We start from the raw sequence: 27,848 nt of genomic DNA on the forward strand, positions 1-27,848 counted from the left end.
TTCACTTAGCACAGTGTTCTAAGTTCATCCCTGTTGTAGCATGTGTCAATGCTTCATTCCTTTTTACGGCTGAATGGTATTCTATTGCATGATGTACCACATTTTGCTTATCCATTCCTCAAGTTGATGGACATTTGGGTTGTTTCCATTATTTGGCTATTATGAGTAATGCTGCTATAAATATTTGTGTACAAGTTTTTGTGAACAACTGTTTCCAATTCTCTTCGGTATATACGTAAGAGACAATTGCTGGGTCTATGTTTAATTTTGGGAGGAACTGCCAAATTATTTTCTGGAGCAGCTGCACCATTTCATATTCCCAGCAGCCATGTATGAGGGTTCCAATTTCTCCACATCCCAGCCAACACTTGTTATTTTCTGTCTTTTTGATTATAGCCATCTTAGTGGGTGTGCAATGGTATTGCACTGTGGTTTTGATTTGCATGTCTCTAACGACTAATGATGTTGAACATCTTTTTTTACAGGCTTCTTGTTCATTTCACAGCAGCCTTTTGAGGCAGCTATTATCCCCATTTGACAGCAGAGGAAACAAATTCAAACAGTTGAGAGGACTTGCTCATTGCAAGGAGGTGGTGGAGCTGTGCCTGGAACTTCAGTGTGTCTGTCTCTGAAGCTCCATGTAGTCGAATTAGCAGTAGAAACCGCTCTGGTCTGGTGGGCAGGAGGCCTGGTCTCTGGTGTGCCCACCTTGGGTAAGTCCTTTCCCCGCCCGCTTCTCCAGGTGTCAGTTTCTCCTCCTCGCCACTTGGGGCGCTATACGCCAAACATCTCCAGGCTCCTCTAGGAGCCCCTAACTCTAAGATCCATCACCCTAGCGCGGAGTTTCCTCCGCCCCTTCAGCCCTAGGTCGCCGGCGGTGCCGGAAGTGCTTGGCTCTTTTCGTTTGCTCCCGCCCCCGGCCCGGAAGTACTTTCTCGGGAAGATGGCGGCTGTGTCAGTGTGTGACCGACCGGTTGGAGGTTTCTCTTTCGAAAACTGCCGCAGGTGCGGCCATGTCCCGGGCCGGGTTCAGGGCGGGAGTGGGAATGCGGTGCCGGGGTCGGAGTTGGGTTGCGGTCTGAGCCGGGAAGTCCGAACGAATGGTGGAGGGCGGGGCCCCCGGCCCGCGGCACCTGTGACTCAGGGGAGTTAGGGCCTGAGCGTGTTTCTCCTGAGGCCGGGTCGGCTCTTCCACTTCCCCAGCGCACCGGGACACCCTCCATCTCCGGGGTGGTGGTGCGGACCCTCTCAGACGCTCCCTTCGCAGAAAAACGGGACAGTATTCCTGCTGTTGGGAGGAGCCAGTGAAACAGATGGGCTTGAAAGCAAATGCTAGTAGTTTTTTCCTTCTCCCGAGTTCCCTATTAGAAACTCTTCGTGCCAGTGCGGCGCAATGTGGTCCTGCCCTTCAACGCTTTATTCTCTCATTTGCTCTCAGAAATGCTATCTTGGAAGCCGATTTTGCAAAGAAAGGATCCAAGCTTCCAATGGCCCGGAAAACTGGGACGACTATCGCAGGGGTGGTCTATAAGGTAAGCTGGGACAGGCTGAGAGCAGCAGTGTCAACTAATTTCAGGAACCAGGCCCCTTGGCCTCTTTTACTTCTCTGGGCTGTGTGAGGAAGGGCACATCTTACAGAGTACTACATCAGGAAAAGCGCCTTTAGGAGAGACTATGTCAGTTTTGTGCATTTATCGGCAGTTTATATTCTTTGCTCTGCAGTTTTCGACAGGAAGCCAATTTTCTGTCTTAAGTTACTACTTTAGGAAGCAGGATGATGTAATGGGAGAAAACAAGATTTGTTTAACCATTTAGCTTTTTTGCTGCCTCTAACTTTGGGCAGGTCACTTTCCTTCTCACAGCCTCACTTTCTAATCCATCAGGTGGACATAATAACTCCTGACTTAAATTGTTGTAAGGGTCAAAAGAGATAACTGGTTATTGTTGTTAAAAGTAAAGAGTGACATCTTTTAAAAAGAAATTGACAGATGTGGCTATTTTAATGGAAAGATTTCTGCATCTTAATCCAGACTTTTCTAATATTGGCTCTGTGATTTGTAAGGAATTCACTGAATCTCTGAGCCTCATTTGAAAACAGGAATGATAGTTCCTACTACCTACTGAGGGTTCAACCAATAATGTTTATTAATAAGCTTTTTCTTGAATGCCGAAAGTATAGCACAATATTTCAGCGCGTGGTGGGGTGGTTGGGGGAGCAGGGGATGGTCAACATTGTTTTTCCTAAACTAGAGAACTGTGGTTTGTATATGTGAAGTTGTTTTAAAGTATATATTTCTTAAAAATAGGATGGCATAGTTCTTGGAGCAGATACAAGGGCAACTGAAGGAATGGTTGTTGCTGACAAGAACTGTTCAAAAATACACTTCATATCTCCTAACATTTAGTAAGTATTGATTAGTTTGAATAACTCATTTTTAAACATGTCAGGGGTAAAATTGAATTTACTTTTTCTCTCTAAAACCTGTTATTCAGCCTGTATTTTCTTTCTGTCTCCCTTAAATGGCATTTCCATCCATCTGAGCTAGCCATCCTCAAGTCCTCTTTTTTATTTTTAAAAATATTTATTTATTTATTTATTTGGCTGTGCTGGGTCTTAGTTGTGGCACCCTCACGCGTGCGGGATCTTTTAGTTGCGGCATGCAGGCTCTTAGTTTCGGCATGCGGGATCTAGTTTCCTGACCAGGGATTGAACCCAGGCCCCCTGCATTGGGAGCACAGAGTCTTAACTGCTGGACCACCAGGGAAGTCCCTCAAGTCCTCTTTTTGCTTTAGTCTTCAGTTCATTTGGTACCCAGTTCTGCCTTCTGTGTGCCTTTTGAATCCACTCCCTTTTATCCTTTCCTTTACTAAGGCCTTAGCTCGGATTCTTTTTTTTCAGCTGGATTATTGCAGTTGTCATTTAAATGGTCCCTCTGCCTTTGGCCTTTTCTTTATCTGTATTGTTCACTCTTCTGCCATATTGGGTTTTGTAAAACACAGATCTAATTATGTCCCTTTCCTGTTTAAAAACTTCAAGAGATTTTTCACATTTCCACACGCTTTCAGGATAAAATCGAAACTCTAGCATGATATTTAAGGTCTTGTACAATTTCACAGAAAGCTTACCTTTTCATTCTATTTAGCTGCTATCACTCTATGTTCCAGTTATACCTGGGCTGTCCCTATTTCCCTCATGTCCCTGTTCTCCACATGTCCAAGCTGTTTTACCCTTGCTTTTGCTAGCCCCTCTGCTTAGACATGCCCTTTCTTCTTCTCTGTATAGTGTTTTTATTCTGTCCTTCCAAATCCAGCTCAAATGAAACCTTTTCTGAAAGATCAGAGTTAACTGCTCTCTCCTCCAATTTCCTATAGCATTTTCTACCTATGCTACTATATTGTATTATATGTCTTCTCCACTCAACTTTGAAATCAAGTGCTATTACTATGTCATATTTTCTTTATTCTCAGCACTTTGGAATGACTGGTATCTAGTACTAAATACTTGGTAAATGTAAATTGCAAGGCTTTTAATATTCCTTGCTCTTTGTACAACTTGGATATTTTCTAGGATCAGTAATATGCACACTCTGTTCAGAACATAGAAACTAATGATTTGAAATATTCCACTGGGCTATAGAAAATATATTTGCATATACTTAGATGTGCATTCTTAATTTTATGTTTATTTAAGCTTGGTTAGAGCAGTTACAGTGCAGGTGTACTCAGAAACATCTATGTCCCTGAACTTTGTGGAAGTTTTCCAAGAAGCTCCACTTCTAATTGAGCCCTTTGGTAATTGAATTTCAGCTACGTTTCTAATTGTATTTTTTAGTTGTTGTGGTGCTGGGACAGCTGCGGACACAGACATGACAACCCAGCTCATTTCTTCCAACTTGGAGCTCCACTCTCTTTCCACTGGCCGCCTTCCCAGAGTTGTGACGGCCAATCGGATGCTGAAGCAGATGCTTTTCAGGTAAGGTTCCAGGATGGGGATTTCTGTAGTATTTTTTTCTCATGCCTTAGATTTTCAGCCAAGGGAAGCCTGGAAGCTCAAGAAAAGGCATTAAGAAATACACATTTTATTCCAGAAATCAATTGTTACTAAAAAGACACTTTAATTTCATACGGCTTTTGATAATGTATTTGAATTTATGGGGTCTGGTTTGTTTTTTTTTTTTCATGAATGAATCATATGTGACCACTTGAGTCATTTCCTGAGGCTTAGGTTATTGCTGGATAAAAAATCCTTTTTTGTTCATAGTAAGAAAGAGCTGGAAGGAACCTTTGAGTTCTTCTTGTGAACACACACAAACACAAATGATTGTTTTTTCTCCCTTTTTTAGGGGCAAGATAACAGTGAAATGAAAAATGATATTTGTAGTTGGCTGTAAGTGGGTAGAATAGCGTTACTATTAACCAACATTTATTTGTTTGTGCCAGGCCCTGTGCTAAGTGCTTTATGCACGATCTCACTTTATCCCTTTAACTCTGAGATAGGGGCTATTAACATCTCTAATTTATAAGTGAACAAACTGAGGCTTAAAGAGATGCAATCGTTTGCCTGACCTGACCTTCACTCCCTGCTGACTACCACAGAGTTCCTCTTAGTAGTTTTGTTTCTCTTTAGTCCTTAACGATCACATCATCACTTTGTGTTTGTATAGGTCTAGACAGTTTTCAAATTTTAAGTCCATTTTCTCATTTGCTCATAAAGAGAAGAGAAGCAATGTAGTATAGTGGAAATAGCCTGGACATTTAGTCTTGAGTTGGAATCCTGGCTTCTCCTTTTGTGACCTACCTTAGCTTTAACAAATTCTCTCCTCTTTCCTTCTTTAGAGAATGTGTATCATGATACCTTTTTAAAATTTTTTAAAAAGTTGCTCAGAGGCCTTTATTCTGGTCCTCATCATTCATTAAGCAACCTACACAAGACATTTTCTTTATCTCTGTCCCAAGTGGTAGCAGCTGCATCCAGGCCTGTGAGAGTTAAAGGGGAGCAGGAACAGAAGGCAAAGGTTGTAAGTTGGCAGCTCACAGGCCGTATTCAGCTTGTAAAGAAATTTCATTTGGGTCACATAGTGTTTTAAAAAAAATAGTGGCAAATAATTATAAATTGGGAGCTTTGAATTTAAAATATGGATTTCCAGCTTCTTCTGATAAAAGCTCATAAAGCGGGCGGTAATGTGGGACTGAGCGGCCGTTGTTGCCTTTGGAAGTGGGAGCATGTGTTCTGGCCTGTCAGTCCTTACGTGGCTCACTTCTCTGTTTCCTGCCTGGCCCTTGCCTTCCTGTGAATTTGCAGGTCTTCGTCTACAAGTGTAGTATGGCCCCTGGGCTCTCAGGAAGTGGATATGAGGTTTAATATAGCTATGCAGCAAGGCTGGTAGAATAGTTCCCATTTTACAGCAGAGGATACCAGGGTTTATGAGTCATATGGGCAGGAAGCCTAGTCCATATCTACCCAATTCCTACTCTGGCTGTACTGAGCCTTTATGTCAGTGATTTCCATTTATTTATGTACGTAATCATCATCCTAATCCTGAAGAATTATCGCCTATCAAATAAATTCTTCCAGTGCAGTGTGAGAACTTGTTAAAGCACATCTGTTGTCAAGATAACTGAAGACATTTGTGATTTTGATTTTAAATGTAAAGCTCCCTCTGGTGGTTTGTGTGGTGCATTACATTTAAAACAATTTTTAAACTTGTAAAATTGCAGTAAATATTTCAAGATTGCTTGCAGTGTCATTTAGCATTTAGCTAAATCTAGCAGATGTTTCTGTTAATCTCTTTAGAATGTTTCAGGAACTTAAATTCTCTTTTTTCAGTGTTTTATTATCTTTAGTTTAACATACTTTGTAAAAGTTAAATTTTATCAAAGTTTTGAGAAGAACACAAAAATTTAAACCAGGATAATTATGGTTCTTTATGTCTTTTGACATTTTTGTTGAGTTACGTAAAGTGGGTTACTAGTACAAGAGAAAAAAACATAGGATTTGACTTTAGAACTTTGCTTCAGATCCTGTCTACAGTGCTTACATTTGTGTAACTTTGGGCTGTTCACCTCACCCTTCTTAGTCTCAGTTTCTTCCTCAATAAAATGGGGATAATAGTTCTGTCTCTCTAACTTTTGGGGAGGAAATGAATAAAGAAACAAGGCTTATGCAATGCCTAGCACAGGGCCTGATACATAGTTAGATCCTCATTCAGAGGCTGAAAAAAGAATACAAGGTGTACTCTTGCTGTTTTCTTCCCCCTGAATAATCCATTTCCTTGTTTGTGAATAAGTGAGAAAAGAGGGTTTGATAAACAGAAGTGGACGTCTTTTTCCTTACTTAAGCAGTACTTTTATTTTACTTCTGTGGTGGCTATATGTAGAAGATATCTGTGATACTTGTTCCTTCTGCACATGGAGCCTTCTTGTTGAGTCTAGCAGAAATCTTTGATATACTATTCTGTATTCTGGAAACTATTTGAATATGTAGAGGCTTTAAAATTTTATTTTATTATATTGTATTTTTTTTTTCCTCACAAAAATACTATATATTCATTGTAGAAAATTCTGAAAATACTGTAAAGCCCAAAGAAAAAATAGGCGAGAATCACATTTTGGCTGGTTGTATATACTCCTAGTCTTTTAAATTTATTTATTCGTTCGTTCATTCACTTGATCATCCCTTCCTCCCTTCCTTCCGTATTATAAGTGCATGTTCACAGTAAAAAAGCTAGAAGATTTAGATAAAAAAATATAGAAATTATCTGAATTTCTACCACCCATAAGCAGTCGGTGCTAACAGATTATGGTACACTCTTCAAGGTTTTTCCTATGTTTAATAATACATATTTTGTTCTATAAAAATGGGATCATAGGGCTTCCCTGGTGACGCAGTGGTTGAGAATCTGCCTGCCAATGCCGGGGACACGGGTTCGAGCCCTGGTCTGGGAAGATCCCACATGCCGCGGAGCAACTGGGCCCGTGAGCCACAACTACTGAGCCTGCGCGTCTGGAGCTTGTGCTCCGCAACAAGAGAGGCCGCGATAGTGAGAGGCCCGCGCACCGCGATGAAGAGTGGCCCCCGCTTGCCACAACTAGAGAAAGCCCTCGCACGGAAACGAAGACCCAACACAGCCAAAAATAAATAAATAAATAAATTTTTAAAAACTTAAAAAAAAAAAAAAAAAAGGGATCATAGTTGTGCTTTCTGTCCCATAATGTAACCTAATCTTTTCACCTACCAGTGCCTCTTCAGTAGTTTCCATGTTGGAGTATTTCAAAAAGAAAACCTTTTTTTTTTTTTTTTTAACTTTGGGTTTATTTTATTTATTTATTTATTTATTTATGGCCGTGTTGGGTCTTTGTTTCTGTGCGAGGGCTTTCTCTAGTTGCGGCAAGTGGGGGCCACTCTTCATCGCGGTGCGCGGGCCTCTCACTATCACGGCCTCTCGTTGCGGAGCACAACCTCCAGACGCGCAGGCTCAGTAGTTGTGGCTCACGGGCCTAGTTGCTCCGCGGCATGTGGGATCTTCCCAGACCAGGGCTCGAACCCGTGTCCCCTGCATTGGCAGGCAGATTCTCAACCACTGCGCCACCAGGGAAGCCCAAAGAAAACCTTTTTATAAATTATTATAAAAGTAATGTATGATCATTGTAAAAAATTCAGATACTATAGAAATGTGAAAAGAAAGTAGATTTCAGCTGACACTCTGCCACTTAAGCACATACACTGTGAATCTTTGAGATCTATTTTTAGACCTTTTATACTAGGCATGTATACTCATGTATGTATTTGCAAAAATGGAATTCTGCTATATGTGTTGTTTTGTAACTGACCCTGTTCACATAACAGTATATTGTGAATATTGTTCCTATCAGTAGATGAGCTCGGCATCCAGAGATTTTACCTTGAGCCCATGGAGGACTTCTGGAGACCTGTAACTCTCCTGAAATAGTGAAAAATTTGTGTGTGTACACTTGTTATGGGCGAGGGTTCCACAATTTTAATCATTTTTTCCGTGGGGTCTGTGCCCCCAAAAGTTTAAGAACCATAGATCGGTATCCTAATTTTTGTTGGATCAGAGTAATCTATTTTATTAACCAATTTTTGAAGATTAACAATATTGCTTGCTTTAAGGTATTTAAGGTATTGTAAGGTATTCTGCCGATCCTTTGGAATATAGAATCTTTAGGTACCTGTGTTATTAATTCTTTAAGCTGTATTCTAAAATAAATTCCTAGAAGTAGAATTGCTGGGTCAAAGGTAGGCACATTTAACATTTTAATACATATTGCCAAAATTGTCCTTGAGAAAGATTACCATCAGTAGTGCATGAAAAATGCAGCATGGTTTTTAACGATTGTGTAGTGTTCCGTTGTATAGCTGTATTAGTTTAGCTAATTCTGTTTCCCCTTTTTTAGCATCATGAACAGTTACCGCAAAAAACATTCTTATGCATTCATTTCTGCATATTTGTCCTTTTATATCAATAGAATTAGATTCCTGGAGACAGAATTTCTGGATCCATTTTTAAGGATTTCATTGACTTGCCAAAATATCTTAGACTCTTCTAAAGGCATCAGACAGATTATGTTTTAGCTTGGAAGGGAGCTAGCTGGTTATTAATTGACTTTAACTAAACAGCGTGTTTGGCAGGCAGTTGATATAGTGGATCAAGCACTGGGCTGGGGTGGGAGTGGTGGATCTGGTGATTCTGGCTTCTCATCCCAGAGTGCTGGGATCTAGTCTTGACCCTTCTGCTAGCTCATGTGGCTTAGGACCAGTTTCTTCCCTTGTCTGGGCCTCTGTTCCCTCTTGAGGCTGCTTTTAAAATCCTTTCCTGCTCTTTATTTTTTCACTTATAAACGGAAGATTTGAAATAATAAATTGGTAATCAAGGGACACGGGAAATATTGGACTCGACCTAGAGCGCTTTCTGATGGGTAGCTACGTCTCAGACAATCTAAAATTATAACTTTGATTGGTTCTTGTGTTATTTTTATCAGTTTTAATGATTGTATCATTAGGCAAATTCAGCATGTGTTGGTTTCATTTTTCTTCCCAGAGAGCTAAAGGCTCACAGTGGAGAACTTTAAATCCAGCATGTTTATCTAGCATAGCAGTTCTAATGGTAAAAAATTGAACCAGATACAAGGAAAGCAATCTATAGAAGCGGAAAACCAACTAAGTAGAGGGTCCAAAAGAACAAATACGTGCAGAATTAAACAGAGGTGGGGGTGAGGTGGAAAATGTATTCTCTCCCATGTTCCTGAGAGATACAGCTTTAAACTGTGGGCAGGAGCAATGGGTTTTATAGGCTGTCATGTAGTTACTTCATTCACTTCCCTGCATGATGAAATACTTCTTCCTTTTACTCAGTATGAGCTCATATCTGTCATAATTTTGTGGATTTATTCAAGGGAAAGGTGTTTTGACATTAGCTATTTTCCTAGGAGGCTATGGTGAGGTTGATAATTTGAACAGCTTTAGTTTAGCAACAACTCACTGTTGACTTGGAAGGGAGCTTTTCTGCTAAACACAGAGAGGTATGATGGGAGGGGTGCTGATCTTGGGAGTAAGCCAAGCTTGGCTCTGAGGCTTAAAAATGTCTTTGGGTTGGTTTTCTGTTCTCTACAATGAGAATTATAGTGTCTTCTTTTGAAGGGGGTTGTGAGACTAAGATTATGTAAGGTACATGGAGTGCCTCACACAATTTACAGTTTTTATTGGCTGATAGTAGATGTTCAAGTATGTTCGCTCCATTCCCTATTTTTTTCCCTTCAAAACAGTAATTATTTAATGAAGCAGTAGTAGTGTAAGAAAAGCTTTTTATTGTCTGACTTCAAATACAACTTTCGGTTAAGTTATAGTGATGCAATGTAGACTCATTTTTGTTTTTTCTTATGCATACTCTGATCACCAGGTATCAAGGTTACATTGGTGCAGCCCTAGTTTTGGGGGGAGTAGATGTTACTGGACCTCACCTCTACAGCATCTATCCTCATGGATCAACTGATAAGTTGCCTTATGTCACCATGGGTGAGTGTAATGTTTCCCTGATGTTTCAGAATCCTCTTATTTACTAAGGTGGTCTCTTAAAGTCGGTTTATTTCCTGATAGAGGAGGCAGTGCAGTACAGTGCTTTGATTCCTTCTACAAGTATTATTGAGTTCCTCCTAGGGATTAGGCCCTGTTTTATGTGCTTGGGATATAGCAGTGAACAAAATTTAGATAAAGATTCTTGCCTGCAGGGAGTTTATATTTTAGTGAGAGTGGACAGACAATAACAGCAGCAATTATAAATATATTTATAATATGTTATAAAGTGATAAATAGTAGGAGAAAAAAACAATGCAGGTGATATTATACTTCAGTTATGTAAGATATTACCTTTGGGGGAAACTGAGTCAAGAGTGTACAAAAATGTGATGTATTATTTCTAACATCTGCATGTGAATTTACAATTATCTCAAAACAAAAAGTTAAAAAATGTTAATGCAGTGCAAGGGGACTTGAGAAGGTTAAAGTAGGTTCATGAAGAAGGTGAGGTCTGACTGGAAGGGCCTCCCGGGCAGAGGGAAGGCTAGAGTGGAGGCCTCACTGGGGGAATAGGCCTGGTACATGCAGAGATTTTTTTTTTTAAGCTAGAGTGACCAGAGTTCCTCTTTGCCACTTAATCTCTGAGGGATTCTGGGCATATAATTCCTCTCTGAACCTTGATTTCCATACTTGTGAAATGGTATCAGTAATACCTACCATGCATAGCAGGTTATTTATAATGATTAGAAATAATGTGTATAAAGCATCTGGTCCAGTGCCTGGCCTATAAATAGTAGCTACACTTTTTAGATCAGCCTTGTACATTTGTATTTTAGCTCTAAATGCTGGATAAGAGTACTTTTTTTAAAATGACTAAAAAAAGTGATAAAATTATACTTAGAAGAGTTGGGATTTTCGAATTTAACTTTCATGCTAAATTTTTGAGTGAAATTGTGTATGTCCAGGGACTTCCCTGGCAGTCCAGTGGTTAAGACTTCACCTTCCAATGCAGGGGGTGCGGGTCCTGGTCAGGGAGCTAAGATCCCACATGCCTCACAGCCAAAAAACCAAAACATAAAACAGAAACAATATTGTAACAGATTGAATAAAGACTTTAAAAATGGTCCATATCAAAAATAAATCTTTAAAAAAAAAAAAAGAAAGAAATTGCATATGTCCAGTAACTTGAACAGGTCATTTGTAGCTGGCGCTTTTCCAGCTGTTGTTTACCTTTTGCATTTTCTGTCTTGGTATCTTGGCTCTGCAGAGCCAGGAATAATGGCTGCCTTGAATAGTTTGGAAATTGCTAGCTTGAGACTTTGCTATTCCATTCCATGTAATACACAAGCCTCTTATAAGATTTGTATGCAGCAGATGTTCCATGTTTGTGAGAAGAATGATTTGTCCCCAGATACCATATGGAATAATTATTTTAAAATGAAGATACTTAACAGTAATTTTAGAATTGCTCTGAATTGCTTTGTTCCATTTTATTTGTTATTTCCATCAAAGTACTGTTTTTATTTCCCCCCGTTTGATGCCTTTAAATGGCAGTAAAGGTGGAATAGCCTTTTCTATTAAGTAGTTTCATTTCTTCATTTTTTTATTTTAAAAAAAATTTCACACTTGCAGGAAAGTAACAAAAATGTACAATGAATAGTCATATATACCCTTTACTCGTGTTTGTCAGTTGTTAACATTTTACCACATTTTTGCTCACTCTCTCATACATTATTGTTATTTTTTGGTGTATAGAGCCATTCGAGAGGAAACAGCGGACACCATAACCCTCTATCTCAAAATCCTTTAGGATGTTCTCTTACATCACCTTGATAAAATCATCAAAATCAGGAAATTTAATATTGATACAAAGCCTTTTCATTTTTAAGATGGAAAAATTGAATTGGTTTCTGTTGCTTTTGAACTGTAGTAATTTGTCTTATGAGCATAATCCTGAATTTAGGAAAAGTTGTTGAAAGTGAGTGAAGCAGATTTGTGTCTGCTCATTTCATTCCTGCAACTCCACTTTGTGCTCTGTCCTGGCTGACAGTGATCTTGCTTCCCTCCAAGTCCAATGTGAGTCCAGGGTGATGGCTCCACAGCTTTGATTTTATGGCATACTTCTGCTCAGAAATCATCACTCTCCACAGTCTGGTTTTGCTTTCATAAGAGATTAAGAAGATTAAGAAGAGCAAGACATCAGTAACACCTGATTTTAGATACACAAGTAAGTTGTTACTTTGAGGTTTAGTTTGTTTGTTCATCTGTTCATTTATCAACTATTTCTTGAGTGCCTTCTGTGTAAAAGCACTGTAGCAGGCTCCACAGAGAGAGGTTGAATGTCTGGATCCTTACCCTCAACATATTCCCAGTGTAATGGGGGAGATAGATGTATAAACTGACAAGGGCAGTAGGTACAAAGGCCATTGGAGGCCCAAGGGAGAAAGGGTCTAAACTGGAAGATTTCAGGGAAAGCTTCACTTCACTTGAGCTGAACCTTAAAAGAAGGATAAGTTACTTTCATTCATATATCAGATATTTATTTAGCATCTGCTATGTGCTAGGCACTGGGAATATAGTGGTCAACACAGCACCTATCCTCAGAGCTTATAGCCTCTTGCGGGAGATAGGAATTAAGTAAATACACATTAGTCTAAAAGAATGCACTGTGCTAAGTGCGCTGGAGGAAAAAAACAGTAATAAGAGAGAATACAGGAAGGAGCATGTGGATAATGGGTGTTTGGGAAGTCCTTACTGGGCAAGTGACATGAAAACATTTTCTAATGAAAGTAATTTATGAACATGACAAAACATTCAAGTTGGGAAAAGTATTACATGAAAAGTAAGTCTCTTTCATGTTTCCCCAAAGTAACCACTGTTAAGGGTTTATTGTGTTTTTTCTCAGAAAATGTTTTATGATCCACCTATATATATCTCTGTCATCTGTCATCTATCTGTCTATCCCTATTAAAAATACACAGCTGAGGTCATGCTGTAGATACTGTTCCATTACTATTAACTTGTTTTGAAGAAGTTTTTGTATCAGTGCTTGTAGATCTATATCAAATCTACAACAACACCTTCATAAAATTGTATTACATGTCTCTACCATGATTTAGTGACCCATTATCCTATTGCTGAGTATATGTCTTGGTGTACTTGTGTAAGTACATCTGACAAATTCCTGGTAGTGGAGTTCTGGATTAGGGTGTGTGCATGTATTGCTCAGAATTCTCTTGTAATCATTAGAATCACTGGATGATTTAAGAAAGGAGGAATTTTTAATTTTTAAAGGATAGTAGGTGACTCACAGAATAGGAGGGCAGGAACTGGGTTTGGGGCCAAGAACAGTTTCAGAAATAATGCTGCAGAATGGGCCATTGCAGGCGAAGGCAGAATGCTGCAGACCACACTGCTGGCCCAGCTGGTGCAGGCCCTGGCTCGCTGCTCACTCTGCTGCTCTGGCTGCCTCATCTGGCACTGAGGCTTCCTGCCATCTCATTCACTGTCCGAGAGTTCCTTATAGGGAAGGGTGGTCACTGTCCGAGAGTTCCTTATAGGGGAGAGTGGGTGCTTGGTTGGTGATGATTGGTGAGGCTCAGTCATCCGTTTATAAGGTGGGGGGCGTTCCCCAGACATAGAAAGGAAGTATAGCTACTGGGCAGCCCCAAAAAGTGCCAGATGGCTGGTCATACAGTGCATTTTACCTTTTGAGAGCTATTGCCAAATTGCCCTCCAAAAAGATTGTACTAGTTTGTATTCCACCAAGAGAATATGAGAATGCCTTTCTCTTATAAACTCGCCTACTTTGGATATTCTTGCCAGTCTGGTAGGTGAAAGATGGGGAAAAGTTAACACTTAAGCTGAGACCTGAATGATAAGTAGGAATTAGCCAGGAATTTGCCACCCTACTCCCTACCCCCAAAGGAAAGACTTTTCAGGCCCTGCAGTGCACAAGGGACCAGTATGGTCAAAGAACTGAAAGGCCAGAGTTTGCTGGATGGGTGAAGCAAGTGCAGTGGGTGGGGGGAGTGTTCCATGTTGGGGGCACAGCAGAAGATGTACAGACGTTCAGGAGGGTGGGGCAGAGGCAAGGCTGGAAAGCTAGGCCGGAGAGAGTCCCGACGGTACAGGCTGAGTTGTTTGATTTTGTCCTGGAGGTTCCCGTCTACTCTTTTCAAGCCAGGGGATGATAGGATAAGATTCGCTTGTTAGAGCAGCCTGACAGCTGTCAGAAGGAGGATTGGCATGTGGGAAGTCTAGAGGCAGAGAGGGAGATTACATCTGGCCAGAAATGTTGAATGTGTGCATGGGTCCAGTGGCACAGGGATGGCCACGGTCGTCACAGAGAGCACTCAGAAACCAGCCAGCCATTAGGCCCCATGCCGGGTCTCTGACCATACTCTCCTGTCTTCCTCAGTGCCAGTTCCTTCCCGGCTCTTGACCACAGTGTTGCAGTACAGTGTTGCAGTAACTCCTCCACCGGGGTCATCTTCCTTCCAGTCTGGCTCTAGACCCTTTTTCTTCTTCCTCCTCCACATGTACCTTAGGTGTTTGTGGCAACAGGCCCCTTGCCCTCCTCTGAACTGCCTTTCACACCCCACTGCTGCTGTGCTGCCTTCTTTCAGAAATGCGTTTTCTGCCCGGAGTGTTCCTACTCATCATCCAAGGTCTAGCCCAGAAGCCATTCCCTCGTGACTGCCCCAGGCTGTTAGCAAGTCCCTCTCCAGTAATTTGGTGTGCAGCTTGATTCCAGGATTTCAACCGTGTCCAGACTCTACTTTCCCTAGCTCTTGTCCTTCCTGCCCCTGCAAGAATCTGAGATCTCTGTCAGTAGAATCTGTCTCACTCCCAGAGTCTCACAGAGTCCAGTGTGACTCAGTGAATATTTGATGGTGAATTAATTTTCTGATTCTCTAACTTGCTTGTGCCAAAGCATGTGTGAAACCTAGTGTTAGAAACCTTAACTGCTGTTTATTGTTTGTGAACAGTTTACAGTACCCCTGGAGTAGAGTTGGTTTAGATTGTGTTCCATTTGTGTGGCTCCAGTTGAGCCGTAAGAGAACAGCACAAAGCACTGCATATGTGATAGGTCTTTTTTTTTTTTAAAAAAAGCTTAGTATTATTTTAAATTTAAAGCATATTTGGAAGTGTCTCTGTGCCAGTGTCTGCTGGTGCCATCACATTATTTTCAGTTAAAATTCTGTGCAAGGGATGCTATCATTACCTTCTTATTGATGAGAAACCTGAAACTTAGATTTACTAACCTGCCCATTGCTGCCCTGCCTGTAAGCAGCAAAGCTGGGATTTGTCTTTCAGCTCAAGCAAGCCCGAGCTCATCACAGCTGCTTTGATTTTATCATCTTACAGATGTTACTTCATTAAGCTATTAAGTCTTGCTCCTGAATACTAAAAATATTTATACAAATTCCCAAGGGACATTTATTTGTTTGGCATATTTTCGACTGCTCTTTGTGTGGATTTTCTTTCCTGCGTATTAAAAACAGTATTTACTGAAACAGCTTTATAGTATCAAAGGAAATTTTAAAAAATTATACACTATTCTACCACCTGAAGACAACATGAATTTTATATTTCGTTTCTTTCTGATCCAAGTCCGTTGTGAAGGGGTGCCTTTTATCGGAGAATGTGAAATAAAATACAGTTTTTGTGCTGTCCTGGTTTTGTCTTTGCCATTCTTTCAGTTTCTTTTGGCCATTGTTCACTTTTGAGCAGGGCTTGATGCGTCTTTCCCTGCTGTGCGAGGTGTGCTGCGCTGCCTTTCCTCCTGATGAAGGAGTTCTGGCTTCCGTGGAGGTGGTGGTGGTTTTTCTTTCTTCCCCCCTTTTTTTTTTTTTTTTGAGGGGATGGGGAGATGGATGTTGAGAGAGAACCCCAGAAGTGCCAAAATTTGGTGGTTTTGTTTTAATTCATGTGACTTATTTTGGGTGAGCTACAAACCAAACCTCCAACTACAGATAAAATAGAAGGCCCTCCTAACTGAAATGTGCCCACAGAACGTTAACATTCCCTGTGGGATTGAGGCTTTCCGTAAGTGTGGTGTAAGTGAGAAAATGAATATTTCATGTAAATTCTCATGTTTTAGTGAAAGTAGGAGTTTTTTATTATGAGAAATAAAAATACAACTTTGTAATGAATCTTTTCTTTTTCCTGAGTGATTTGACAGTAAGAGCTGGAAGCTACAAATTACCTGTAAGACAAGGGTGTCTACATTTTGTCTACCCATGGGCCTGTATTGGCGACTAGCCAGGTGCCTGAAGGCTACTCTTAATTTACATCGAATAGAAGACACCTGTCTTGTCTTGCGCATCTCTAACATGCTGGCACAGCTCCTTGAGCACAGGGTCCAGGAGCCTCCTCGCTGAGGGCTTGCCTTCCAGAGGGTTTGCTTAAGAGAAGAGTGTATCAAACTCCTCGTGGTGTGGCCCTCGGACAGCTTCTGTCCTAAAACCTTTTTTGTGAACGGGGTGTTGGCCATAATGATAGCAGCGTTCGTCCAGCAGCTTGCCAGCTGCAGCGCCAGCAACTGTTGTGAGACACTTGACTGATTTAGTCTTTGCACCGCTGTGAGGTGGGTACTATCACCCCTGTCTTGAGGGCGAGGAAATTGAGGCTCAGAGAGGTATGCCGGGGTCACACAGCCTGGAGGTGCATGATCTGGCATGAGAACCCTGGTCTCTGTGACTTTTCCCCCTTGGCTTTGTTATTGCTGTGAGTAGTGTGTGGCATGTGGTCCAGACCAAATGTGTTTTGGTCCATTCTCAGAAAAGAAGAAAGGACCCCTTAGGTTTCATTTAATTATTTATTTTTTAAGAAAATAATTTGTAAGAGACTGTAGGTGATTGATTAGTGTGATTGTGAAAAACCAGGCAAGATTTTTGACTTTTCTTTATTAAGAAAGGGAAGAGGGTTATGGTTTTTTTTTATAGACAAAATACGGGTTCTTTTAATTCTCAGATTAATTAGCTTATTCTTTTAACTTGCCAGCTTTTCTTTATTAAGCAAACTGAAGTACTGTCGGGAGAAGCTTGGGGACCATCTTTTGCTGTTAGTTTGGCAGTGTTCCTTGTAGCTACGTTGGCAACATATATAAAATTTTTATTTTGCCCACTTATTCACATAGAGAATTAATATGAATGAAATTTAAAGCACGACATTCCTGGAAATGAGGCCCTTGGACAATTTAGGAATACTAACTTAAGGAATAAACATTGATATGCACCATTAGGGAAGACTTTGGGTCACTGCCAGGGCCGTCCAGGTAAAATTCTATCTCCAGATAAACTGGTTATACAATTTCCTAATTACTGGAATGTACCTCTTAAGTCCCAGTTTACAGAGCCCCCTAGCAATTAAAAAGATTCGGGACAGAGTAGTAAACATACCAGATGTCTCACCTTGTGGGCAAAGAAGAGTCTTAGAATTAAGTTGGAACTTAGGAACATCAGTAGGGAATTCAGACCTGCCATTTCTCCATATTTTTACACTAAAGTGCAACCTTTGTGCAGACATTTTGTTATCTCCACATGACTCGATTTGAAAAATTGTCCTGCGCTGTATCAAATCAGTGCACTATAAGATGGCAAATATTTCTTCCACATTCATTTTCAATGCTGAAATCAGATGTGAACTCAGCAGCACTGTATTTAGTTCATAGGCCCACGTAAAAGCCTTCTCAGAGGGCACATGACCTTGTAGCTCTAGTGTTGCTGGAAATTCTTTTTCCTGAGCTGGAAATTCTTTTTCCTGACTAGTGTGGGCCGGGTGACTGTGCAGGCGTTCTGTAAGCATGGGTCTCCATCAGGACTGGAGTGAGTCTTGTCCCCTGCTCTCTGTGGGTCAAGGACTATGCAGTGGCGGGAACCCCATCCTGGTGGGAGCTTTGTCTGTACAGCCAGTGACCATCCAGAGCCGGCTTTTCTGTAACCAGCTGAGGTATTACCTAGAATCCTAGAGAAAGAGATGGAAGCCCTGGCTTCAGCCACAGCCCTGATTGACCAGAGCTAGTCATCACCTAACCTCTCTGAACCTCAAACCCCTCATTTCTAAAAAGAAGCTGATTTTTTTTGACTTGAAGGTCACTGGGTTATTGGGATGCTGCCATGTCACGTGTGTGAACACGCTCTGTAAAGCACTGTGTGATTTTCCCCTGCATATGTTGCTCTGGAGTCGTTTTTAATTTTCTGAGGTAGGGGGGGATAGTGAAAAGAGCTGGTCTTTGTAGTCATACTGGGTTCAGATCTAAGTCCAACATTTATTAGTTGTTTGACTGTGAGTGTTGGTTTCTCCTTCAGGAAAATGGGGGTTAGAGGATCTGTTCCATGGGTAATGTGTGAGGATTAAGTGAGATAACCACATGTAAAAATCTTTGTGTATAGAACATCATTGATGTTTGATGCATGGTGTTTTGATAATTTTAGTGCTAACACGTTCTCTGTGTGCAGTTCTGTGTACTGAGATTTTTCTGGCCGTTTTTCCTGTTTTATTAATATATATAAGATGAATTTCAGAAGATTTAAAATGTGTGATGCATGGATTTTATATCTGAAAATTTGTACCACTGTGGAATACCAGGAATTAAGCAGCTGGGAACCAAAAGCCCCTGAAAGTTGGGTTATGCATCTTGATTCCTGGTTGTTGCAATGGTGGTACTAAGCCAATAGATGGTGCCATTATGTTAGGAGATGAGAAAATATTTACTTCTGCAATTCATCATGTTGTTTCAGGGTTCTTTATGTTCTAATTAGAGTAGACTTTGTTCTTGATTCTGTGTAGAAAATATTAAATGTCTCTTGTAGGTAAAATAGTGAGGTATTGAATTAATGTTAGGGTGCTCTTCCTCCTGTTTTTTCTGCTCTGACATTTCACCACGAAGTCTTTTCTGATTTGAGTTCAGTCCTTAGTCTACAACCAAATAAAAGCCCTTGCTAGGAGTACATTTCAGAACTTAAATGCAGTGCGCACAGTTTTAAGTCCTTTGATTTTTAAACCCCATTTCAGAGAGAGTGGGGTTAATTAGTTCATCTTTACCTGCTCTTGTTTCAGAATTGGCCCTACTACAAAAAGTGCCTTTACATTCTCGTAACCTAGTGCTTGGTGATCTTTTACTTTCTTGTTGGACAGACCAAGTGGAAAGTCATTTTATACATCAGAAGACTTTTCATGTGGAGGTCACATAACTAGGGATTTGTTGGCAACCAGATCTGCCATTACTAGCTGTGTGTTTTTGGTTAGGTTCCTTTACCTCTCTGATCTTAGTTTTTTTTTTTGTTTGTTTGTTTTGTTTTTTTGCATCTATAAAGTGGAGATAATACCATCTAGTCCACAGATGAATAAAGTGAAAAAATATATGTAACAGTGTTTTGCACATTTTTCCAGTAAATAGGATTTATTATTGTTTGCACAAGGCTCTATGGACAAGATAAACCTTTACTTACAATTAAGACTAAGTGTGTTTTTATAAATTATTAAACTCTGTGCTCCTTTGTCCTAGAGGGTTCTAAGGGACGGGAAAACTTGGAAAAGGCCTGCAAAGGGATTATTAACTTGCAGTTTGGGAAGCTATTTTGAAATGCGGGCCAGAGTAAAGGGTGCCTTTGAAAGACCTGTCAGCTCTAACTGCCTCGAGCTCCTGCAGCGGGAGAGAGAAGTGTGTGCCCTGCGCTCCGCAGTGCTGAGTGAGAGCTTGTTTCCTGGTGGGGCCTGATGATTGTGGGAGCCTGATGATTAGGAGAGGTAATTTTCATCCTCCATCTTATCCTTTACACACAGGGTTAGGTGACTCCTCTGTTTGAAGAACAGTTTTCTGTCCTCATACCTTGTGGCATTTCATTAAAATACATTAATAAAACAACAGCCTTTCACTTTTTAGGCCTGAATGCCCCAAATGTTAGTCTTTTCTTAAGAATAAGTGTTTATAACCTGTCAGGTCAATGAGACGTTGCAGTTGCAATTATAAGAAAAACCCCTGTTCCCTTCAAGTGGTGTTTTACATTATTTACTTAGAGTAAAATTTAACTCCTTTTTGACTACATTACATTTAGAAAAGGAACTGCATTTTTTGAGAAATTAGTTTCTGAATGAAATGTTGGATGCTTTAAAATCTATTTCTTAGCATATTAAATGGAATATATATATATATATTTTTTTCATTGGGGATAAAACGACATTGAGGTACATTTGCTGATGAAAAGGAAGCATTCTTTCCCCTCACGGGGGGTTTAAATGTAATACTCAGTGCTTACTCAGGAGTGAAAACATCAAATATTAAACTGCTTATGCTGACAAAGGACAAATCTGGATTTCAGCAACCTATGCAAGATTGTCTGATTGCTTGGCCTGCCTCTCCTCGAAGCTTTTGGCCAAGACTTATAATGAAATGTATGCATGCATTTAAACCGTTTCAAGTCAGTGTCTGAGTTCTCCCAAGCTCTGAGAGGAGTTTCACTGCTCTCTAGTGGCTGAATGTGGTCCCCCGGCACCAACATTGTTTTATTTTCATGAATCAGCTCTTCACACATTGGCAGTGTTGGCCTCCAGAGCAGACACCAACACCAGGAGACCAGACCTTGTAGACAGAAACAGAGTGAAAAATGATCCCCATCCATGGGTCTGTGGAGAGCACCAGATTTTGTCCAGGATGAGTGGCCAGTTGACTAACAATGAGCAAGTGTGAGGAAGCACTCTGTCAGGGAGAGCTGACACTGATGGATGAGAAGTTCTCTGTGTTACTCTTTTATCGCTGCATACGTCTTACACCTTGGCAGGCCACGGTGGCAAACAGGTCCTTGGGTGCTTAAAATGGACCACTTCTTAGCAGAAGGAGCAGCTCTTTTCCTGAAAAGATCTGGTTGAATTGATTTGGGGGAAAAGCAGTTAGAAATCCATTTCCTGCTGCCTCTCAGAACTTCACGACTTTGAGAGAAGAAATTTTAAAGACCTCCATTTCTGTTAAAGTTGCCGACCTTGAGAGTTGTCGAGAATGATTGTATAAAAGAGCCCCTGGAGGATGGGGACCTTGTGTTAGAGTATTTGTAACAGCTAACTTTTACTGAGCTTTTACTATGTGCCAGGCATTCTGTTTTACATGCGCCATCTCATTCAGGTCTCAGCCGACCTATGAGGAAGACGTATTCTATCATCTTCCCCTTTGTGCGGGGAGGCAGCCAGGGCAGTAGGGCTGCTGTCCTGTAGTTTCTGGGGCACCATTTACCTTGTGCTTGCTGTGGTGGTGCCGCCTGGAGCAGCTTGGCAGTCGTGCAGGGCCGGGAGGGCCTCAGTGGTGTGCTGTGGGAAAACAGGCAGGAAGCTCAGAGCTGTGCCACATCTTTGCATCTGTGTTCCAGAGCCTGCTGCCCAGTGGGCACCTGGGATGGTTGGTTCGAAAGAATGAGTGGAGAGTTGCCCTTCTGAAAGGTGCATGGGCTAAAGAGCCACAAGATCTACATTTGAATCTTGGCTCCCCTTATTGCCTTTAAATCAGCTGAGCCTCAGTTTCCGTGTCTGTAAAATGAGGAAATACCTGCACCACATGAGGTAGGGTCTGGGACCGATAAGGTCCTAAGGGTAAATATTTTCCCTTCCCCAGTGTGAGAATTTGTGAGCTTAGACCTTATTAGAAAAAGCAGATTTCTACCTGCTGGCTTTCAGATCCTTTGTAGAGCTTGACTTAGAGCAGCAGGTTTTAGAAAATTATTTGTCTTTTATAGTTTCTTCAGCATGTCTGATAAAATAAGTTCTAGAATTGCCAAGTTTGATTTCATACTTGAGTGAACCCTGACATGTATAAAAATAACACGTTTCATGTTTTAAAAAAAAATCCCACTATCCTTTAGCCATATTAATGGAGGTATTTTTTTAAATATATAGAGCAAGTAAAAACAGTATCTTAGTAAAATTTTCTTGATACATTTCAAATTTTGTCCTGAGTTGGATTGTTCTCTCAGAAAAAGTTAGGATTCAAATTGAACTACTAATACTAATGCTGATAAACTAAAATCAGAAACACTCTCAGAGGGTTTAGAAAATGGAGACTAATTTCACTGTTTTATTTTATTTGTTTTTTGAATGGGGCTATTTAGAAATAAATGCTTAGATACTTGAGTGGCATTGCTAAATAGTGAATGGCATCTGTTTAATCATTTAAAACATTTAACTGAAATCCCAGTCTTATTTGAATTTCCAAGCAAAACAACACAAATTAACTGTATCCAGATGTGTGGAAATCATTCTGCTGTAATCTGAGCAAAAAGTAAGTTAGAAAGCATGCTTTTGGGGGTGGAGAGTTAAGAAAATAGAGCTGCTTCCATGCTTACTTGCTAATCTTAATTTCAAGCATTTGGCTTTGTAATTTAAGAGGCAGCACATGGAACAGAAGCAGTGTTGGACACTTTAAATTTAGGACGATCGGGGCTCACATTCCCAGATTTGCTAATCACTAGCTGTGTGATCTGGGCGAGTTCCTTATCGCCAAGATTCAGTCTTCCCTTCTGTGAAATGGGACTGCACTTACCTGCCATGTCTGAGGAGCAGACAAAACTCACGTGACTGTGCTTTGAAATTTCATAAAACACCACGTGGACTGTGTCTGTTGTGGTCTGTTTAGTAATTTGTTTGCCACATAGTATACTTCTGGAGAAGTGAGATCTGGCTTGGTGCTGATATGCTCAAAGGACTTCATTGTTAAGATGATTTTATCTCTTTTTTAAAAATTTTGGTGCCTGTCCTAAGGAAGCCCTCCTAAGGACTGTGGTAGAGAGACGTGGTGTATTTATTTGTGATGATTGACTGCTGTTGTTCCTTGGGACTGTTGACGCATGCGTGGGTTGACCTTCAGGCCCCTGTGTACAGATTTCAGGACTAAGCTGCCTGCTGCTGCTGTTACACAGCAAGACTGTGACAGCTGGCAAGGTCTTGGTCTTTTGGGTTTTTTTTTTTTTTTTAATCCCTTAACAAAGTTGAATTCTTATATTCTCCAAGTGTCTATCTTAAATAATTGTAAGTAATGCATTGTCTTTGAAAAAAAATAAAACACAAGTAAACAAAAGAATATAGCACCACCCAGAAATAAGCATAATTTAAAAAAATTTTCTTCCAGATGTGTATAATATGTATTATATAAACATATCTGTTAATTTTGCTTGGGAACATGTTTTTCCCCTCAGTAAATATTGTATCATGGACATTGCCAAAAAATATTATGTTTAATCACCATGTATATAGTATTTGTTTATTTTCCCTATCTCCTGATTGTTGGTGTTGGACCTTTACATTTATCTCCAGTTTTTGTTACTGTTGCTGTTGTTATTTTTGCTTTTTTCTAATCTAAACGGCGATCATAATGTCATTTGGGTACTTATCCATTTATTTCTTTAGAATATGTCTCTAGCAGAATTGCGGGTTTGGTGGGTATGTATAGCTTTATGCTTTCTGATTGATGTTTCTAAATTGTGTGTTAGAAAAGTTCTATCCATTTGTGCTTCTACAAGAATGTTAGATTGCCCTTTTTACTACATCTTTGTCAGCCCTGGGTATTATTCTTTTTAATTTTTGCTAATCTAAAAGCCAAAAAATGGCTATTTAGTTTCAATTTGTATTTCTCTGATTACTAGTGAACTTGGACAGTGTCTCTAAATGTGTATAGGCCTCTGCTTTTTCTCTCTTCTGTAAACTGCTGTGTCCTTTTCTCTGTTGGTGTATTGATGTTATTTATCTGTGAGCTCTTTTTACTTATTAATGCCCTGTGTGTTGCACATATTTCTCTGAGTTTCAGGGCTTATATTTTACATGGTTTACAGGTGTTAGTCTTTTTTTTTTTTTTTTAAGCCAGTCGCCTGTTATTAATAAGACAGATACTTCATTTCAAAAGCGTGGCTGGCGATGTGACCCTTGTGGCGTTTATGCCTGAGCCCTCTTCTCCTGGAGGTCTGCAATGTGGGTGCCCCGTGGAGTCATCTTGAAGGTCTGTGGGTGAGTCAGGCCCTGGCAGTCAGAGATGGGGAGCAAGACCGTCCTTTCTGGGACTCACAGGGGCGTCTGTTGAATTCTTCTAATAAGCATCAAACCTGGACAGCCAGGGTAAGGCGGTGCCTACCCAGGTGGCTGCAGTGGATCAGGGGGTGCAGAGCAGTTTCTGTCCCCCGTGGATGAAAGAGGGCTGAGTTGTGTACCCTTCCCCCTGTCCCTGTCTCTCCCCACAGCCTGCGTGCTGGGTGGTTTGGGAGTTGGTTGTTGAGCAGTTGGGTGTGTGTGGATGGCGTGGGCGAGCTTGGGGAAGGACAGTGGATGCAGAGGTAAGTCAGTGGGTAACTAGGTAGCCGTCACAGTGTCGTGCACACCCTCTCTTTAAATGCTGGTCACTGAATTGTACCTCGTATTTCTGTTTTAAAGAGCTTTGTTCTGGAAGCAACGCTGGCTTCCAGTAACTGTGGGTGGGCTGAAAAAAGCAGACGTGGTGGAGGTTGCTAAGGAGCAGCTACCTGGAAACTACTGATGAGACAGAGCTTTGGTAGAAAAATGCAGAAATCCAAGGAGGGTGTTTCATTCCTGTGATATCATAGAGTTCAGACCAGACTAGGACGTATAATAGGACATGGTTTTGTGGGTTTAAAGCCTTCTTTTCTTTTGAAAATTGACTTGCTTTACATTTGAGTTTGTCTTATATTCATCCCGGTGTGATAAATTAGGTAATAAATGTTCTTTTACACTTTACAAGGCATTTATTGCTGTCGTCACTCCTTCAGGGCCAGCTCCGTTTCCTCAGCTCCTCCATTTGAACAGTTGTACTGAAATCAGCCCAGCCTAATGTAGCAAATTCTATTTAGTGCTCACTGTGTGCCAGAGACTGCTAGGTATGGCAGATGCAGCTGTGAAGATATGGACAGTTGGCAGAGATGAGAGTGATAAACTCTCATGGGGGTGTGGTGGTCAAGGAAGGCTTCTAGGAGGAAGTCATCTCGCAATTGGGGTGGGATGGGTGCCTCGGAGTTCTGTGGACTGTCAAGGGGGCAGAGGGAATAGCACGTGCCAAGGTGGGATAGGCTAGAAATGGTCTGGGCATTTAGGAAATTATTGTCAGTTTAGTGTTGGTAGAGTGTCAAGTGTGTGTGTACACTGGGGAGGAGGAGGGGCTGAGCGAGCCAGAGACCTGGTCATGGAAGGTCATGCATGTCTGCTCTGAACTATATTGTGGCCTGTAGAACTTTCTGTTTGAGAGAGTGACATAGGGTCACACCTGAGACAGGAATCCTGCCCTGTGCATGTTAGTCCTGTACTCCTAGACAAGAAGCTTTATCACTTCACTGGGTTGCTGTGAGGATGACCAAATGACAACATATGATGTGTGGCCCACGGTGGGTGCTCAAACAACGCTCTTGTTCTTCCCTCTTGGCTTCCTCCTCTCTACTCTAAGAGAAATTGAGGGCAGGTCTCATACCCCTTGCTCTTAGAGCTCATCCTGCATTTGTGGAAAGCATATTCCCTCTGATACCCATTTCCTTCACCTGACACGCCCACTGTCTAAAGCAGAGGCCCCTATACCCGGTACACTGTCCCCTGGCTTTTCTGTTTGTTTATTCCTTAATGGGAAACCAGGCCGTTCTGACTGATTGTCTAAGGTGGCCTTGTTTTTGGAATAAAAAATCAGGGTAAATCCTTCAGAGGATTTTTGCCTTGGTTTTGGGTATGAGAGTGCCAGGTTAATAGGTTGATGCTGAAATCATGGAATGTCTGTGGACATTATTATGGTTTATGGGGAAAATGGGATATAATATTTAAACATTTTGTGAGTCAAATGGCTGCTGTATTACTATGGAATTTGATGATTTATTACATATAGTTTTAAGTGTCATTGAAATAAAAGCTGGGAAACTTGAATTGAAATTATTTAAAAAGACCCGTCTCATTGAATTTATCATCTTTTTTCTTTTTAATGGCAAACTCCTTGTTCCTTCCCCCGGTTGCATTGCCTTGAAATTATGTGAGGATTTGCATGTTGTTCTCTTGCCATTTTGGGCGTTTGCAGTCATATTTGAAGTTCTGTCTTCTCTTTTCTAAGTAGCAGACACACATTCAGAGTTTCCTAGAAACCTGTTGACAAAGTCAATTGCACTCCATTTCCTAGCACTTCTGTGTACTTCTGAAAAGGGGGCGCCAAAGTCCTCCTTTCCTAAAAATGCTAGGAGCAGGAGCTAATTTGCAAGTGATTTAGAAATTGTTTTTAATGTTGAATTTCCCCTTCTTTTCAAGTTTATTTGGAGTCCGCTTATCTTTGATCTCAGGGGAAGCAGAATCAGGCAGTTTAGCAAGCTTCTGTTTTCCTGAAAACTTCTCAACTCTGTGCACGTGCATGTGTACACCTGCATGTACGTGTGTGTGTGTGTAAGTTGGTGTGTGTGTTTTGGGGGGGTGTGATGTAAATGGGGAAGCAGAAATACAGTGTAATAGGGATCCCTGTGTCCTTTCTATGTTTACCTCTCCTACACCTTCCACGCTAAAAAAAAAAAAAATCACTGTGATGAGAAGCATCACTACATTGATAGACACTTTTTGTTCTAAGAATTTAGATTTAGCACGTACTTCCACTTACGGAAATTTTTTCTGCGGTTTTGTTTCGCATGAAAAAAAGCTTTTGATAAAGGAAGAATTATTATATTAGGAGGGAAATATTTTTCATTTCTTAAAGTATTAGGTGAAGCTAAGTAGAAGGAAATATATGTGCCTGGGAAAAATTAGAGTAAAATTAATTTACTGTGAAACTGCCAAAGAAAGGATGGCCCAGGAGAAAATACAGGCTAGTAGTCTTTAGGGAAAGATGTCTTTAAGGTAAGTTGTGTTTCCCCTTTTACAGTAATTGATTACAGTTTTCCACAAAATTGTTAGCTCTTAGGTAAATAGCCGTCCTTCCCCTGTCCTTTCCTAATGTGTATTTCTGGCCTCTGGTGCGTTTACCCTTGGGCTCTTTGCAGAGATATTCTTGGACCAGGTTGGAAAAGAAGTATTTTTTTTCCTGAGGTTTCCTTATTTGCAATTTTCTTGTTTCTTCGTGACAGTTGTCTTTTGTTTTCCATACAAAACCAGCTCGTTTTTTACTATGAAGTCTGAGACTGGTTCTCACCAATGCCTTAAAACAGGTTACTTTCCCCCCTTGATCCCTGAAACTCAGAGTAAATGTGTGAGTCACAAAACATTGGTGAACTTTGACTCTATTTCCAGATTTTCCAGGATGCATAAACTATGAAATTCCAAGGTTTGATTTTGGTGCATTTGTGTATATATATCTAGTTTTATTTGGGTGCACTAGTTTTATATCTGTTTAATTTCTGTTTCCTTTCTAAAGGGCTTTTAATATCTCTTTAGGTTCCTTTTTTTTTTTTTTTTTGTGGAGAAAAAATTGTGAGAGGGGAAAATGGGGTTGCCTTTTGCTCCCAAAGCTTAAATGAATAGTCATTGCCAGTAATGCCGTCTACGCTCGTAGCTTCCCACTGCTTTAGATGTGATGTATCCGGTGCTGTGAAGGTAATGATCCTCAACCACAGCAATATTCCCTAACAGGAGTATCTGTCATATTCATTGGGATTACCATGTTCATTGATTTGTGTCTGTAAATCTGCTGTTTCTACCCTTTAAATTTGATCTATAATTGGACCTCCTTAAATGGTTCAGATAAGGTAGTCTGTATTTTCTCAATGCAGCGATGCTGTCAGCTTCTCCTTTTTCATTATACATTCAGCAGACTTGATAAAATCAGCAGGACACCTCATTTGAAACTGTTTAATCGCTGCCTTTTTCCTTTGCT

At 40.6% G+C, this 27,848-nt stretch overlaps 1 protein-coding gene across 1 annotated transcript in view; it reads left to right on the forward strand.

Moving 5' to 3' along the window:
• Positions 1 to 928: 928 nt before the first annotated feature.
• The window catches only part of PSMB7 (proteasome 20S subunit beta 7), a 56,713-nt gene continuing 29,793 nt past the window's right edge, over positions 929 to 27,848 (forward strand). The window contains exons 1-5 of the mRNA XM_061200975.1: positions 929 to 1,005; positions 1,439 to 1,532; positions 2,307 to 2,404; positions 3,833 to 3,973; positions 9,918 to 10,033. Of these exons, the coding sequence (XP_061056958.1) occupies positions 944 to 1,005; positions 1,439 to 1,532; positions 2,307 to 2,404; positions 3,833 to 3,973; positions 9,918 to 10,033 (511 nt within the window). The 5' untranslated portion in view covers positions 929 to 943. The remainder of the gene's footprint in view (positions 1,006 to 1,438; positions 1,533 to 2,306; positions 2,405 to 3,832; positions 3,974 to 9,917; positions 10,034 to 27,848) is intronic.

Source organism: Eubalaena glacialis, chromosome 9 (genome assembly GCF_028564815.1).
Source record: "Eubalaena glacialis isolate mEubGla1 chromosome 9, mEubGla1.1.hap2.+ XY, whole genome shotgun sequence".
Classification (NCBI taxonomy): Eukaryota; Metazoa; Chordata; class Mammalia; order Artiodactyla; family Balaenidae; genus Eubalaena; species Eubalaena glacialis.